The sequence below is a fragment of the Elgaria multicarinata genome, chromosome 7 (genome assembly GCF_023053635.1).
Source record: "Elgaria multicarinata webbii isolate HBS135686 ecotype San Diego chromosome 7, rElgMul1.1.pri, whole genome shotgun sequence".
NCBI lineage: Eukaryota > Metazoa > Chordata > Lepidosauria > Squamata > Anguidae > Elgaria > Elgaria multicarinata.
The window spans coordinates 59,811,225-59,827,317 of record NC_086177.1 but is presented as its reverse complement, the minus strand read 5'-3'; the positions used below and the strand labels follow the sequence as shown (position 1 = coordinate 59,827,317).

The window sequence follows — 16,093 nt, the reverse complement described above, 5'->3', positions numbered from 1 at the left end:
CATTTAGCAGATATGTACTGTTAATGTAATATTGCTATCTGAAAATGAAATTGACACAATTGTCATTTGATAAATGAAAAAGACTCACCTTTAACAGTGCTGTAAATTAAAGTAAATAAGCCTGTGAGAATGTCATGCCTTGCAATAGTGCAAAGTGTGGCCCGCCAGAGGTTTTAGCTTACAACTCACATCAGCTGGAGGGCCATAAGTTGTCCATCCCTGCGGTAAGATGATGGATGATGGACAGGCCCACTATCCATCCATCCATCCATCCATCCATCCATTCATCCTTATTCAAAGAGGAGCAGGAGCAGAGCCAGAATTTCTGAATATAAAATGTCATGTCTGCTTAGTGTTAAGAAGGTATTAAGACTATAAAAAGGGAATTGTTGGGTCCACCCTAAGGTCCATCTGGTTTAACATCCTGCTTCCCACAGTGTCCAACCAAGTGCAACTGTAAAGACCACAAGCAAGGCATGAAGTCAATAGCCTCCTGTTGTTGCTCCCCAACAACCGTCAATCAGTGGCATGCTGCCTACGAGACTAGAGGTTCCAGATACTTATCATGAGTAATAGCCAGTGACAGACCTATCCACCATGAATTTGTCCAATCCCATCTAAGTTAGTGGCCATCACCAACATCTTGTGGCAGCAGATGCCAAAAATTAATTATGCACTGTGTGAAGAAATATTTCCTTTTATGTGTTGTTCTGAATCTCCTGCAAATCAGTTTCATTGCATGACCTGACCTCTAGTATTATGACAAAAGAAGAAAAACATGTACCTGCATCCACTTTCTTCTCACCATATATAAACTTCTGTCATATTCTCCTAGTCACCTTTTGTCTAAACTTTAAAAAGATTATGACTAAGTGCAACTTTTGTTTATCTGCATTAATGACTTGTTTTGCTACCTTTTAAGTATTGTGGGGGTTCATTACTGTGGTTTGATAGTTTAGTATGCAGCTTTTTTAAAAAAAAAACTGCCTTCAAGTGTGCTGAAGTGCCCAAGAGAGGGTAACAAAAGAAGATGCTGAAATAAATCAAGTTAATGGAGTTCCATTTAATATGTCCTGTCAGCAACACTAATTACTGTGCTTGATGACATGTTTTGCAAGTTTTCTCAATTCCTAATGACTTTTGCAGCTGAGGGCACATGCTGTGGATGTAAATGGAAACCAGGTGGAGAATCCCATTGACATTGTTATTAATGTCATTGATATGAATGACAATAGGCCTGAGTTCTTACACCAGGTTTGGAATGGGACAGTCCCTGAAGGATCAAAGCCAGGTAAAGTATCAGGAAATTTTCAACAATAATTTATTTAATTTTTAACTTCAGTATATTAAAACATATTTTTAAAAATTCTCCCAGACTGATATCATCTAGTCACTTTTTTGAGCCATACTATTAACGTTTTAACTGTATTCTCCCCAGTAAGGGAAATCAAATCTCCTTAAAGGAAGCTCAGTCAGAGAAGAAGGCATGCTTTAACAAGTATGGGTAGCAACTGTTGCATATATAATGTGTGTCATGGAGACAAACCCAAGCAGTCATGCCTCACTGTCCTGCATGGATGCTGATGTAGCAGCATTTTTCAGGCACAAATGCTGCTGCCCTACTAGGCCGTGGCTAGACAGGGCGAAATCCTGGGGCGATTCCCGGTATCGTCCCTGTGCATCCACATGATGCACAGGGGATCCTGGGAGCAGAGAGGAATGATCCCCAGACTGCAGAACGTGTGTGTGGGTGTCACGGTTTGTCCCGGTTCCTCGCAAGGAGCCGGGAGCCGCGCACGGTGTGCAGAGCTCCTCAGGATCAGGATCAATTAATTTTAATTCATTTAAAATTAAAAAAAAAACACCACCTTTTGTGCACAATCGTTCGTGCGCTCTTCTTCTTTATTTACAGCGTTACTGGACCAGGAGCTGATCAGCCCCCAACAGGCATATTTATCATCAATAAATAAATGGCGACCTTAACATCCTCTCCCTCCGAGGTCATCGTGCGCCACGTGTAAACAGGGGGAGATCTTTCGATGAAAATATCGCAAGATCTTCACCCCTCCGTCGCACTAGACCATGTAGGTCTAGCTGAGGCCCTAGGTTCATCCAAGCAGAATTGCTTTCAAAGCCCAAAGGATTGTGATGGCATCATCATGATTGTTAAGTCACAAAGGGGCCAAGAGTTGGGGTATGGCATGTTCTGTGAACGGAAGGCTGATAGTAGCACTTAGCATTTATATGTACTGCTTTTAAAATGTTCAAAGCTCTTTACATATATCATCTTATTGAAATACTTTCAACAACACTCTTAATATAGTATTATCTCCATATTACAGCTGAGGGAAGCGTAGTTAACTTCGCGGGATGACCCTGGGTTCTAGTATTTTGAGAGAGGGAGAAAAATGTCTCCCTATGCACTTCCTCCACACCAGGCATAATTTTGTATACCTCTATTATGTCTCCCCTTAACCTCCTTTTTTCCAGGCTGAACGATTCCAGTTGTTGTAACCTTTCCTCATAGGGGAGTTGCTCCAACCCCTTTATCATTTTAGTTGCCTTTTTCTGCACTTTTTCCAACTCTACAATGTTCTTTTTTTAGATGTGGTGACCAGAACTATACACAGTATTTTAAGTGTGGTCACATCATAGATTTGTATTAGGGGAGTATGATCTTGGCAGTTTTATTTTCAACTGCTTTCCTAATTATGACTAACATTGAATTTGCCTTTTTTACACTGGGTTGACATTTTAATTGAGCTGTCCACCACAAACCAAAGAACTTTTTCTTGGTCAGTCATTGGTAGCTCAGATCCCATCAGTGTATATGTGAAGTTGGGATTTTTTGCCCCAGCGGACTTCACTTTACACTTGTTTACACTGAGCCACATTTGCCATTTTGATGCCCACTCTCCCAGTTTGGAGAGATCCAAAGTTGTGCTACATAGTTCTGCCTTTTAATGAACAAAAGCTCACAGCCATTATTTGAGTGCTTCAATATGGGTTTAAGACCATGTGCTCCTATTTTCAAAGGTCAACTTGAATTAAAAGAAGCTACTTTGAGGTATATACATGCTCCAAATATAATTTGCTCATTAACGTTTAAAGAAATACAAAGTTGTTGTTGCTGTTGTTGTTGGGAGCTGCATTCCCTCCCAGATAGTCTGTCGGGGGTTTATGTGGTGGTGGGCAGGGCCAAAGCCAGCAACAAAAGTGAAACCAAAGCCAAAAGCAGGTGGGCCACCCCTGTTCTCTTTCTGCCGCCCCCTTTTCTCTCTCTTGTTGCTACCCCCATTTCTCTCTCTGCCTCTTCCCCACCCCACTGCAGTCTGGCAGGGAAGGGACAAGATGGCTCCTGCCAGAGGTCTGAAGTGATCACATGCCGAGGAGGGTTGAAATTTGGCCAGAAGTTGCAGGTCACCCACCTCTGCTTAACGCTTAATTTCACTTAATGGAGAGTGAAATTATATTAGCAAGGGAATTTAAAGGCGTGATTTATTGTAAACGTGTAAATCCAGAGAGAATGGATATCATTGAATACTCCCAAACACATTCCAAACTTCAGTATCGAATTCCTCATTAGCAGATATTTGGGGAAAGGTACATGGAACAGAAAAAAATACCGTACGTTTTATTCATCTGGATGTGAAACATGCTAAATGGCAGAGTTACTTTTTGGTTTCGTAAAATGAGGTTGTTGAAATGAGAAAGATATCGATCCAATGATTTGTGCTGCTTGTAATGGAGTTGGGTGGCCCTCTTTGTCTTTCCATATGTCTGCTGTTGTTTCAAGCTTATGGATGCTCAGATGAGACTGTTAAGGAGACGTATTTGTTTCCCTGTCCAATCTTCCTCAGTCTTTGTGCATGATGCAAGATGTGTCTGTGTGTATAGTAGGAGATTGCTCCCTTTCTTAATTTCCCATTGCAGATATGGCCTTTCATCCTAATGCAGAACACAGTATACCACTATTACATGCCAACGAGTCATCATTCTTTTAAAAGTCAGCTTTGTAAAGGGAGTTAAAGGGTAACCAGAAATGCCCTTTATGTGCATGGACTTGTATACTGAACTGACAAGCATTATCTTTCTACAAAATCAACATTCACCCTACATTGGAAATTTAACACTTTCTTATGCACAATGCTATTCATTTGGGCTGGGTCAGGGAGACAGCTATATAAATGTGAGAGTTTACATCTTCATTCCAAGTGTTCTGGAACTGAAATAATAATAATAATAATAATAATAATAATAATAATAATAATAATGCCTGATTGCCAAGATAATGTTTTCAGAAACACATGAATTTGTATATTTTATAAACACAAGTGTTGTTGTTTTTTTTATCTTCTGTGGTCCCTTATTAATCACGGGCCTTGGGGGAAAGTATGTGGTTTGAATAAGAGAAGGAATGTGAAGTGTTTTGACAGAGGAAGTAAATGTTTAGGCTAAGTTTGGAGCTTCTGAGTGACCTTGTGTAATCTGAGCAAACTGTTTATTTAACCCCAAGGATTTTTTGTTCTTTCGTTAGGAACCTATGTGATGACTGTTACTGCAATTGATGCTGATGACCCAAATGCATTGAATGGAATGCTAAGATACAGAATCTTGTCACAAGCCCCAAGCACCCCTTCCCCAAACATGTTTACAATCAACAATGAAACAGGTGATATTATCACAGTTGCGGCTGGACTTGACCGAGAGGTAAGGCGGGTCTTCTAGTGCACATTTTTAGATACTTGCCTCATATATGTGACTACTAATGTTTCATGCCCATGTAGACATTTATGCAGATCATCTTTGTAAAGTTATTATTCCTACTTGGTTTGCTGGAGTGTAAAGCCACTTGGGTGTAGTACCATAGCCATTTCCAGCACTGGGCCTTCTTGCGGTGCCTTCTGTATGTCCTTGCTCAGAGCTCCTGGAGCAATGGTGGTGCTAATTTCCTTCTACATTTTATTAACCTCATTTCAGGTTATTAAATCTGAAAGCAATATCTTATTACCAAATTTACTTAATCGGTTTGTTTGCTCATTTGTTAATTTTATTAATGAAACAATATTATCCTGAAATAGAATCCTGGTTTGATTTTAATACCTTGGCACAACACCAAGGTTAAAATACCAGTGAAGGATCTTTACGTTTTGTGCAATAAACATTAGACTCTGAAGCTAAACTTCTTACTTTTTAGAACTACTTCTTTAGAACGGGTAGGTAATATGGTATTCATGGCCATGTGCACCTTCTGGACACCTATCCCTACCATTAAAAAAAATGGTAACCAGTTTCTTGCCAGCAGCTGGGATTGTTTCAAAGAAAAGTTAGGGCCTCCAACTGCTGTCATCTTCATTTCCCATTAATGTCTCTGGACTTTACCTTGGCCTTGTGGTCAGTCTCTTGAGCAGGTTAAGTTCCATTAATTTGAGTAGGTCTACTGTAAGTATGACTAAATCTGGATATAACCCAATGAGTTCAAGGACAAGTTAGTATACGCTTCACACAAAAAATGAAAGCATCTTCTAAAGCAGAGGCAGGCAAACATTTTGGGCCCATGGACACATTTGGCAATCTGAGAAACTCTCCTAGGCGCTACTTCAAAATGGCTCCCACAAAAGGTATGGCTTGTCATAAAAGGCAAGTAACCCGGGAGATAGATAGATATAGAGAGATAGAGAGAGATATTGTATATTCTTTAACAATAGCAGCTGAGTGGGGCAAGCAGAATCAGGACTGTGGCAAATGGAGAAGAGGGTCTCTCCCTTTCTGCCTATACCATGGTCCCAGTGCAAATCACTACCCCCGCTCCACAAGAAGCTTTTAATCCCTGGAGGGAAACTTTCATTTGCACCAACTGGAAGCTTCTATCCTACAGCGAATAGCAATTGTGAGGAACAGTATTTTGTCAGGACCATTATCTGAGGAGAAAGGCTGAGGCTCTCTACACACTGGTCTCAATTCTGTTCAACCACTCCCAAACCTAATATTATTAAAGAGGGAAAGATAAATGTTAATGTTAAATAAATTCACACAGTTAATGTCACATCTGTTTTGGCCCTTAATCAATAAGCATTATTATGGTTTTCATTTTTGTGAACCGCCCAGAGAGCTTTGGCTATTGGGCAGTATAAAAATGTAATAAATAAATAAATAAAAAATAAATAAGCACCTTTCTCCAGTACATCTACTTTCTGCTTGTGGAACACATGTGTGCTGAATCATGTTGAGCCAGAGCTCTGTGTAGTTACATATGTTTTAAGTCCCCAAAAAACCAATGGAACTTAAAAGCAAAACATCAGGTTTTTATCCCTCTTTCTTGTTATGGCTGATCATGCTCCCTACCAGTTTCTGAACTTTTGTATACATGATAACCTGTTCTGTTTTATTCTGATTTTCTTTTTACTTACTTGGAAGGTAAATATACTTCAAAATATGTCTAGACAGCAGATGTTTTAAAGAATAGGAATAATCAACTTAAGACTTTAAAGTGAAAGGAAATTATTTAAATAACTCAGCATCCCCTAAATCGCTTGTCTCTGTATAGAAAACAAGTTTATTATTTTATATCACATTAACAAATGGAGAAAAAATCAGAACATCATTCGAACACAAAATAAAATTAAAGAGGTGGTTGGTGGCAGAGGGAGTAGGGCAAATAGCTGATTCTCACGGAAAGTCATTTTCTACAAAATATATTCATTTTCACAAAAATCTCTTCAGCTTCTTTTAATAAGTACTCAAGGCAGGGACATTTCAGAGAAAAAACAAAATGCTTCCTCTTTACCAGTTCCCTTCTTGGAAGATAAAGTGAATTCCTGGCAATAATATCACCCTTCCAATCTAAGAAGCGTTAAAGTGCTGAATTCCAAATCAGTAATAGTAAGGGAAATAATGTTTATTTACATCTGACAACAGACCCTATCAGCAAAGCCAGACAAATTATCAAGGTGTCTCAAGTAAACACTGTATGAAAATGAATTTTCAAACGATTAAGGGAAAAAGTATAATCCCTTAACAGAGAATTCCAGCAATTCCTCTTCTTGAGGAGGAGGGTGAGCCTCTCATCCTGGCTTAATTCCAAGAGTGATTTAAGAATGCACATTCTTACTACCAAAGGCTGTTTTTTAACAAAACAAAAAGCAACTGAAGCTTGCAGTGCTATTGACAAAGAAGAGCTCTCTCATTCCTAATGTTGGACGTTTACGGAAATAATTTGGGTTTGGGTTTCTCTTCCAGTAACTAAGTTTCTGTGAGGCCTGCCTGCACCAGTTTCCATAGTGATACTGAGAAGTTGCCGCTACTGCCTTTGCTGTTAAGCTCCCCACAACAAAGCCTTGGCAGTTTGAATCAATTGGCCAAGAATGTGCCCTCCCATGCTTGGCTCCGATGAACCTTCTTTTAAAATACCCATCCCCAATTTGGTTTGTTAAACTAAATGTTAGTCCAAATTTTGCTTTTGTTTTTCAAAAGCATTCCTGACGGTTAGAAGGTGACGACTGCTTGCTGTTCAAGGTACTGCTGCTAGATGCAGTCCTCTCCAATTATAAGCCTCCCAAAACAAACATTCTTGGAGTGCAGTGTAGTTAGATGCAATCCATGGTTGCAAATCAGGCACTCGTCAGTTCAAGCGATGTTAACGAGAACGAGCAGCGTGATAAGCTCATTGCATGGCAAAGCACAATTTATTGAACACCTGCTGTCCTCTTGAAGTGGTGGCTCTGTCTGTAACTCCTGTTGGTGTCGTTTTGTGGTTTCTTTTTCTTTTTTAGAAAGTACAACAGTATACATTAATAATTCAAGCAACAGACATGGAAGGAAATCCAACATATGGTCTTTCAAACACAGCAACTGCCGTCATCACAGTGACAGATGTCAATGACAACCCTCCAGAGTTCACTGCCATGATTGTAAGTCAGCGGTAAAGAAAGGGGATCAAGTATGTGAATAGCCCTTACTTAAGACAGATTTTTGCTGATGCGCCCAAATGGATTTAATATGTTTGCGATTTATTAGATCACCCAATGGATTTCAGTGGTTTAACTAAGGCCATATCTGCCTGTTAAAAGACCACATTAAACTGAGCCAAAATGATAGCATCTAGCTGAAGTACAAAACCACTTTTTAGTTTTTGTTTCTGTGGCTTGATATGATAGCTCATATTACTGCATGGTAGAAGGTTGTTCCCCTGTACTGAAGAACTGGCCACATTTATTTATACAAATTGATTAACATGTGGGTCGGAGTGAACGAAGCTGGACTTGAGGGATTCTCAGGGTTGCTGATGATTATATGGTACTACAATGCCCAAGGCGTAATAATGTGTGCCTTATGATTTCAGTTCTATGGTGAAGTCCCTGAAAATAGAGTGGATGTTATAGTAGCTAATCTGACTGTGACAGATAAGGATCAGCCCCACACTCCTGCCTGGAACGCCAAGTACCGAATGACTAGTGGGGATCCCACAGGCCGGTTTACCATTCTCACTGATCCAAACAGCAATGATGGGTTGGTAACTGTTGTAAAGGTAAGTGATACAATTCGCCAAATAAAGCAAAAGCAGATAAATGGTAGAGCGCTGAATATTAAACAGCTCCTGCTGTTAAATCTGTGAGGCAGATTAGGAGTAGATACTAAAATATATGTATATCCTGCCTCTTTTGAAAGGGTGACATTCATCTTTTGGAAGCTTCCCTACATGTGCCCGTAGTGCCATTCTAGATTATGCATTTTTAAGAACCTGGCTAGGCTGTTCAAAGGAACATATGATCTATTTCTATTTTCAGGAGCCCAAAACTTTTTAAGCTGCTCCAGTCCTCACGCCTAACACAGAAAGTCCAATATGTAGTGGTTACCATCAATGGCCCTAAAGAACTGGAGATATAGAGTAAAATAATCTCTTACTGGATCTACCTCAGTTGGGGTAGTAATATTTATTTATTTATTTATTTATTTATTTTATTACACTTATATACCGCTCCCATAGCCAGGGCTCTCTGGGCGGTTTACAGAAATAGGGTTGTTTTGGAGTTTTGTTACTAGGGTTTAGACTTGCTAGTACTCAGAACCTCTGTAGGGCTGGAGGACCATTAAGTTGGTCTGCTCCAGGAGACTGATGGATCCAAATGGTTTCCAGACGGCTCTTGGGGATTTTCCTGTTGCCTTGGCAGGCGATTCTGTCGAAGCCCTGTTCAATCTCTGAAATGGAGAAATGACTAGGGCGGTGGACATGATCACTCCTGAGTGTCCTCTCTCATGAAGTGGAGCCACACCAGCTCCCTGGTTTTCTAGGGAGCTGGCGGCGATGAAATGAGTGAGGTGGCAACTAGTTGGCGGAAAACTCAGAGCGAATCCAATCAAACATGGGCTAGAGCCTATTTGAAGGCCTACTTTGTGGCAATACAGGCAGCAAAAATAACTATTTTTCTCTGCCACTATTGCATCTGCAAAGAGCCGTCCAGCAGAGCTATTTCGAGTGGTCAGGGGCCTTTTACATACTGGCTCACAAAAGGAGAATTCATACCTGTCAGCAGCCCACTGTGATCAACTTGCCCAGCACTTTGCAAACAAAATTGCTCAGACTTGCTCTGACTTGGATGCTATAGCTAATACAGACCCAGTGAATGTAACCTGCTTGTCCAGTGTTATTGGACATTTTTCAATTTGTACAGCCTGAGGATGTGGACCGGGTCCTTGGAGAGGTAAGAGCCACCACATGTATGCTAGATCTTTGCCCTTCCTGGCTCATAAAAGCAGTCAGAGAGGGACTGGCCGAGTGGGTGAGTGGAGTGGTTAATGCCTCCCTCCACCAAGGCAGGGTTCCACCCTGCCTGAAGGAGGCAGTAGTATGACCTGTGTTGAAAAAGGCCTCCTTGAACCCCAATGTATTACAGTCAGTCGCTAATATCCCATTTCTGGCAAGGTATTGGAGCACGTGGTGGCCTCCCAACTCCAGGGATTCCTGGATGAGACGGATTATGTAGATCCATTTCAATCTGGCTTCAGATCTGGTTATGGGACAGAAACAGCTTTGGTCACCTTGGTGGATGACCTACGCCAGGAACTGGACAGGGGGAGTGTGTGTCCCTGTTGGTTCTGCTGGACCTCTCAGCAGCGTTCAATACCATCGACCATGGTATCGTTCTGAGCTGCCTCGCTGGAATAGGACTTGGAGGCACTGTTTTACAGTGGCTCCAAATCTTCCTAGAGGGGCGGACCCAGAAGGTGGTGCAGAACTGGTTATGACCTACAAAGCCCTATATGGCTTGGGTCCAGGTTATCTGAAAGACCGTATTCTCTCTTACAAGCCTGCTCGTCCCTGAGATCTTCAGCGGAGGCCCTTCTTTTGGTCCCACCATCATCACAGGCACGCCTGGTGAGAACATGGGAGAGGGCCTTCTCGGTAGCTGTCCCTGCCCCAGGGCTCTGGAACTCCCTTCCCAGGGAAGCTAGACTGAAGTGCTTTCAGAGGCAGGCTAAAACTTTCCTTTTTCTGTGGGCCTTTGGGGGGTAGTTTGGACCTCTGTTGATGTGTTGTTGATGTATTGGATTTTTTTTTTAAAAAAAAAAACATATTTAAATTATTTTTAAATGTTTAAAATATTTTAATATTGTACCATGTTGAACTTTATTTTTTATTTTTTGTGTATCTCTATTTGTATTTAACTGTACATGTTTTAATTTGTAAAATCTCAGTATTGGGGAAAAAGTCGGGATATAATTATTATGATTATGATAATAATATTTTCAGGCAGAATTTCATTGAACTAAAAAAAAAAATATCTATACACCTTAGCACAATCTAAGCCCAAATAAAGATATTCACTCATTCATTGCATTTCTGTACCACCCAACAGCCAAAGCTCTCAGAGCAATGATAAAACATAATATCAAAATTTTAAAATAGTTTAAAACAGTTTAAAACAATTAGTAATAAAACTACCAGGTCCCATTAAAACTCTAACAGTAAAAAGCCCCATCATATGCCATTAAATGCCTGGGAGTACAGGAAAGATGATGAAGTTGGCATCTGGTGGACCTCACTGGGGAGAGCACTCCACAATCTTGTTTTGTCTGTTTTGCATCTCTAATTCAGTAAGGTATTTTAGTGTTGTTCCCTGCATGAAAGAGGTCTAACCGAGCTATCTCAAACACACTTAAGAGACCATGGGCATAGTGTGATGCACTTTCTTTGCTCCTGCTCTGTACTAGCAACTAACTATGGTTTGGTGATCTTATAAAGGTTTCATTTATATGAGGTTGATATGGCCAGATCCTAAGACAAAGATACAGGATTGATGTATTTCTAGACTTACGTTTCTTTGACTTGACAGCATTCTGCACTTGCTTGACATTAATGCCCAGATATACTACTTAGGTTCAAACTACATGTGACAGTCGACCTGCTTATTCAAACCCAAGTGTGCCCCAATGACATAAAAAGGATAGTTGGTTTTCAGAGCAAAATGGAGGGAGGGAGGTCTCTAAACTCAGCCACCCCTCCCACATGTTTCATTTTTGCCTAGCTGGGCTCACTTCCCCTATCAAAAGTGTGATAGTGTGAGGGAGGCAGGGAGAAGGCAAACTCCTCCCCCTGCCTCCTGCTTGCATGCTCCTTTTGCTCTTAAAATCAGACTCACCAATTTAAGTATGATTGGGGACCCAGGTTTAAACAAACAGGTTTGTCATTGTCACATGCAGGCGGAGCCTTAGTTGGAGCCATGTGGTTAAACTGGTACACCATATCCATGATTACTGCATTTGCATTTCTACAAATACATCTTGGAAGCTAAAAAAAAACAGTAGGCAAAATGTAGCGCCACAATTGCTTTGCAGTGTTTTTGTTGCTGATGCAAACCCTGCATGTCCTGGGATGATGGGGTGAGAGGTCATCTTCCCTGATCCTTTTGTATTGCCATTCACCAGAAAGAACATTGCAACATGAAATTTGTTGCTCATGCCAACATTCTAGTTTGGTAAATTACAGATAATTGGGGTATTATGTACCTTTTACCAACTTTCAATACAATCTGTGAATATAAACTTCCAAACCACCGAAATCAAAGGGAAATCACCCCACTTGTTTCAGTGGAATGTGAATTATGCCCTACGAGAGAGACACTGTCATTCTACATGTTTCCAGGCTCTGTGGCTGCAAATTTCCAAAGGTACCAATTGTATGAAGTTCTGCCAAAAGGAAGCACATGATCATGTGCTTTGAATTCATGCACAAATGACCTACTCACGGTTGCAAACTAGAATGCTCTGAAATGGAAAACAAAACAGAGATGCTGAAATTAAACCAAACCTCTATAAAGAAAAGCAAATTAAGGCCTCAAGAGTATAATCTGCTTGAAGCAGCTCAGTTTGTTTCAAATTAAATTCTTTATTTTAAAACTGTCAGAATAAAGGCAAAAAAGGTAAAACTAGGTAAATAAATTAAATGTGGTGGAAACTCCCCAGAGAAGCAGTAAGCCCTTATTAGCTCTAATCCAGTTTAATGATTCCTGAAGGAGTTGTATTGTATTTGGTAAGCAATCCTTCACCATTCTCTATAAAAAATGTGTCTGAAGTTAGCAGAATAAGCAGTGCGGGGGCAGGGGAGCATTTTCAGCAATTCTTCAACTCAAGGAACCACTATCTAGTCATGATCTAAAAGAAATTCCATAAAACTTGTCCTTCCCTACTCCAGAATTCGGTAAAGAAAATGGACAATTAAGCCTATTCCTGAGTAGCAAGAGATTGTTCAGGCAACGTTAGCCTATACTTCCAGGTAGGAGCTGTACTGCTCAGCTGGGAGGGGAGGAAAGGTAAAAGCAGGTATCCAATCCCCATTGATCTCTTCCACATCTCCATATTGTATGTCAGGCTTGAAACAGAGGCCATGGCTAGACCAGGCTTATAACTTGGGATTGTTCCAGGATCATCCCTGTGCATCCAAATGACACACAGGGGATCCCGGGAACAAGCAGGGACGACCCCTCCATTTGCCTGGGATAATCCTTAGGTCTAGCTAAGGCCTAAGTCCAAACATTACTATTTCTCCTTCCAAAACAATCCTGTGTGAACCAGGCCAAACTCTAAGGGGCAGTTGGAGTTTGATCTAAGTACAGGACAGCATGCTGTGAGAATCCCTAAAACAAGTCGGGCCCAGTTAGGACTCGTGTTTTCATTTGGGGGGGGGGACATTTTGAGGACAAAACAGGAGAGGAAGCAATATGGTTTGGGGTGAGAGAGGAGAGGGTTTACAATTACCACCAGGGGGCGTCTTGTCTTTTTGGTGTTTTTTTTTGGGGGGGGGGGGTTTTAAAGCCAGTGGCTTTTCCAGTGGCTTCAGAGACAGCAGCAGAGGAGTTTTGGCTACCATTCTCGTTTCCTAAAGTGCTTCTGGGAAGGAAACCAGCCCGCTCCCCCAAAACCATTTCAGGGGCTGAATTGTGACACATAAACCACAAACAAAAGTGGAACAGATACTCCCAATTTGGTCCACCCTTAGGTACAGTGGAAAATTTACTACCCAGGGTCAGTCAGAATGACCCCAGATAAGGGTAAGCACATTTGCAGGGAAGTAGCAGCCCCAAAGAAGGCCCAGTGGAAGAGGTTGTTAATGTCATGCCCAGTGCAAATAGCTTCTCCTTTCAGTTACAATTCCCTAAAGATGGTGATTGCTTCAAGAAGCTGTAAATAAGTTTTTTCCTCTTACGCTAGAAATAAATGGGGTTATCCCAACATCTCTGATATACGAGAAGGGTAGCGTGCTTGAAATGTTGAAAAATTCTGTAGCCCATGACTAATGCAACTACTCATGTATTTCTCATTTTGCTTTTGCCAGCCTATTGATTTCGAGACCAATAGTGTGTTTATACTGACAGTAGCTGCAGAAAACCAAGTGCCTTTGGCTAAAGGAATTCAGCATCCTCCTCAATCAACTGCAACTGTATCCATTACAGTTATTGATGTGAATGAGAGCCCAGCTTTTGTCCCAGCCACGAAGACTGTGCGTCAGGAGGAAGGGCTGCCTGCTGGTAATTTCTTAGCGACTTTCACTGCTCAAGACCCAGATCGTTTCATGCAACAGACTACTCTAAGGTACGGTAGGGCATATATCTGCCTCATTCTTCTGCTTGTCTATAAATGAGAGCCTTTGATGGTTCTCTCCTTTGGTTCCCTAACATCACAGCAGGGCAGAAATCAGGAAGTTAAAAGACAAGTCATGCCTGCCTTCCCATCCATCCCAACCCCTGGATGGAATTGAAGAAAATGGGGCAATTGGGAACAGCATGGCCTGATACTTCCAATACTTAGAATGGTGTCCTCTTTGTTGGCTTACTGAAGGAGCCCCTGCATTATCTTTGGTCTTGGTAGCATAGCAAGCCTCAAAATGGATTGACTTTAAACAGTTGAGGCATCCTGCTAATTAGCCTGCCTTCTGTTTACATTACGCTTAAATACCTAATATCTAACTGAGTTGAAATTCTAGGACAGATACGTGAATGTCCTCATTATCTCCAGCCATCCCTAACAGCTGCTTAGTCTGTGCAGCTGAACAGACAGAGCTGTACAAGGGGCTAGAGAGAATGTCCCTACCAAGGAAGTAACCCTTGTGAGACACTTCTATTCTTTGGCTAAGTTAGGGGGCCAAGAGCAGCCCCTGTGGCTGCTTGGGGCAGAGACGTGGCACAGTGGCAGCAGTTGTTCCCTTGCATAGGTGATGCGATTCCTATGCCCACACTTGTGTGTTCTTATCAGACTGTAATGCAACATTTTGATAGTGCAGCAAATAAACGACGGGATAAGAATGTATGAGCGCATGCATTCTCCTAAACATGGATTGGAATAGGCAAAACATGTTCACTTGCTATAATTATAAGAAAGAATGCTTTAAGCCCGGGGAGGCCAACCTTTCGCCTGCAGGCCTAATCCAGCCTGTGGTGGTTCCCAGTCCAGCCCATGGAGTGATGGGCACCTTCCGCAGGCCCCTCCCCAAGCCCTGCCCTTGAGGCAGGGAAGAGGAGTCCCTATGTTAGCTCCAATCTTTGATCAGAGATAACAAGCGGTTTCCCCTGGACTCAGCAGTACTTGGGGGCGCTCCATAATGGTACTCAACACCTTGCACCACAGAAATATGTTCAATCTAGATTAAACCAAACTGAAAACCAGCCCAAAGAAGTTGATGGCCACAATCCTGGCAAGAAGAGGTGAAGCTTGGATCTGGAGGGAGTGTAAGGCAGGAGCATTAGAGAAGCAAGGGCTAACAGAAGTCAAGGTTAGATAGTTTGGTCTTAACGTGCTTAAAACCAATGGTGCAGCTAGGTAATTTTAGGCTCTGGATTTAATGGTCTTAGGGTTCACTAAAACCGGTAGTATTGCTATTGAAACACAGTGAAGTATGCATTCATATAGCAACCAAATATATGACTACAGAAAATTATGGATCTTAATAATTCATGAGCCTTATTTTTAAGGCAGTGATGTAACATTTATGTAAAATAGTTACATAATGCCTACATTAGAATGTAAGCCTATGCGGCAGGGTCTTGCTATTTACTGTTTTACTCTGTACAGCACCATGTACACTGATGGTGCTAAATAAATAAATAAATAAATAAATAAATAAATAATAATAATAATAATATGGCAGGGCTTCTAAATATTCTACAGCATTCACCCAGTACATGTGCCTAAGAATACAGAAAACGGCAGACTCAGATCAGCAGAATATTGTGAAAAATTCTGAAACTCTGTCCATCTTGAGATGTATGCATTTTAGTTTTTTGTGCCAGCATGTTGATGTTGTACTTCATTTTTATAAAACCATATTGGAAATAAATACACTATTTTATGTTAATTTTTTGCAGATACTCAAAACTCTCAGATCCTGCCAATTGGTTGAAGATTGATCCTTCTACTGCTCAGATAACAACAATTGGTGTTCTGGACAGGGAGTCACCACATGTGAAAAATAACATGTATAATGCTACTTTCCTTGCTTCAGACAATGGTATGTATCTAATTTCAAAGGTTTGCCATTTGCTTTTTTCCATTGCCATGTTTTTCACCAAAGCGTCGTATTTTTGTCATGCTTAAGAGGTGC

General features: G+C 41.1%; 1 protein-coding gene across 1 annotated transcript in view; it reads left to right on the top strand.

Annotated features, from left to right (window-relative positions):
• CDH2 (cadherin 2) overlaps positions 1 to 16,093 on the top strand; it is a 147,415-nt gene that overhangs the window by 111,987 nt on the left and 19,335 nt on the right. The window contains exons 6-11 of the mRNA XM_063130668.1: positions 1,147 to 1,291; positions 4,538 to 4,710; positions 7,773 to 7,910; positions 8,342 to 8,527; positions 13,832 to 14,088; positions 15,858 to 16,000. Coding sequence (XP_062986738.1) covers positions 1,147 to 1,291; positions 4,538 to 4,710; positions 7,773 to 7,910; positions 8,342 to 8,527; positions 13,832 to 14,088; positions 15,858 to 16,000 — 1,042 coding nt within the window. The remainder of the gene's footprint in view (positions 1 to 1,146; positions 1,292 to 4,537; positions 4,711 to 7,772; positions 7,911 to 8,341; positions 8,528 to 13,831; positions 14,089 to 15,857; positions 16,001 to 16,093) is intronic.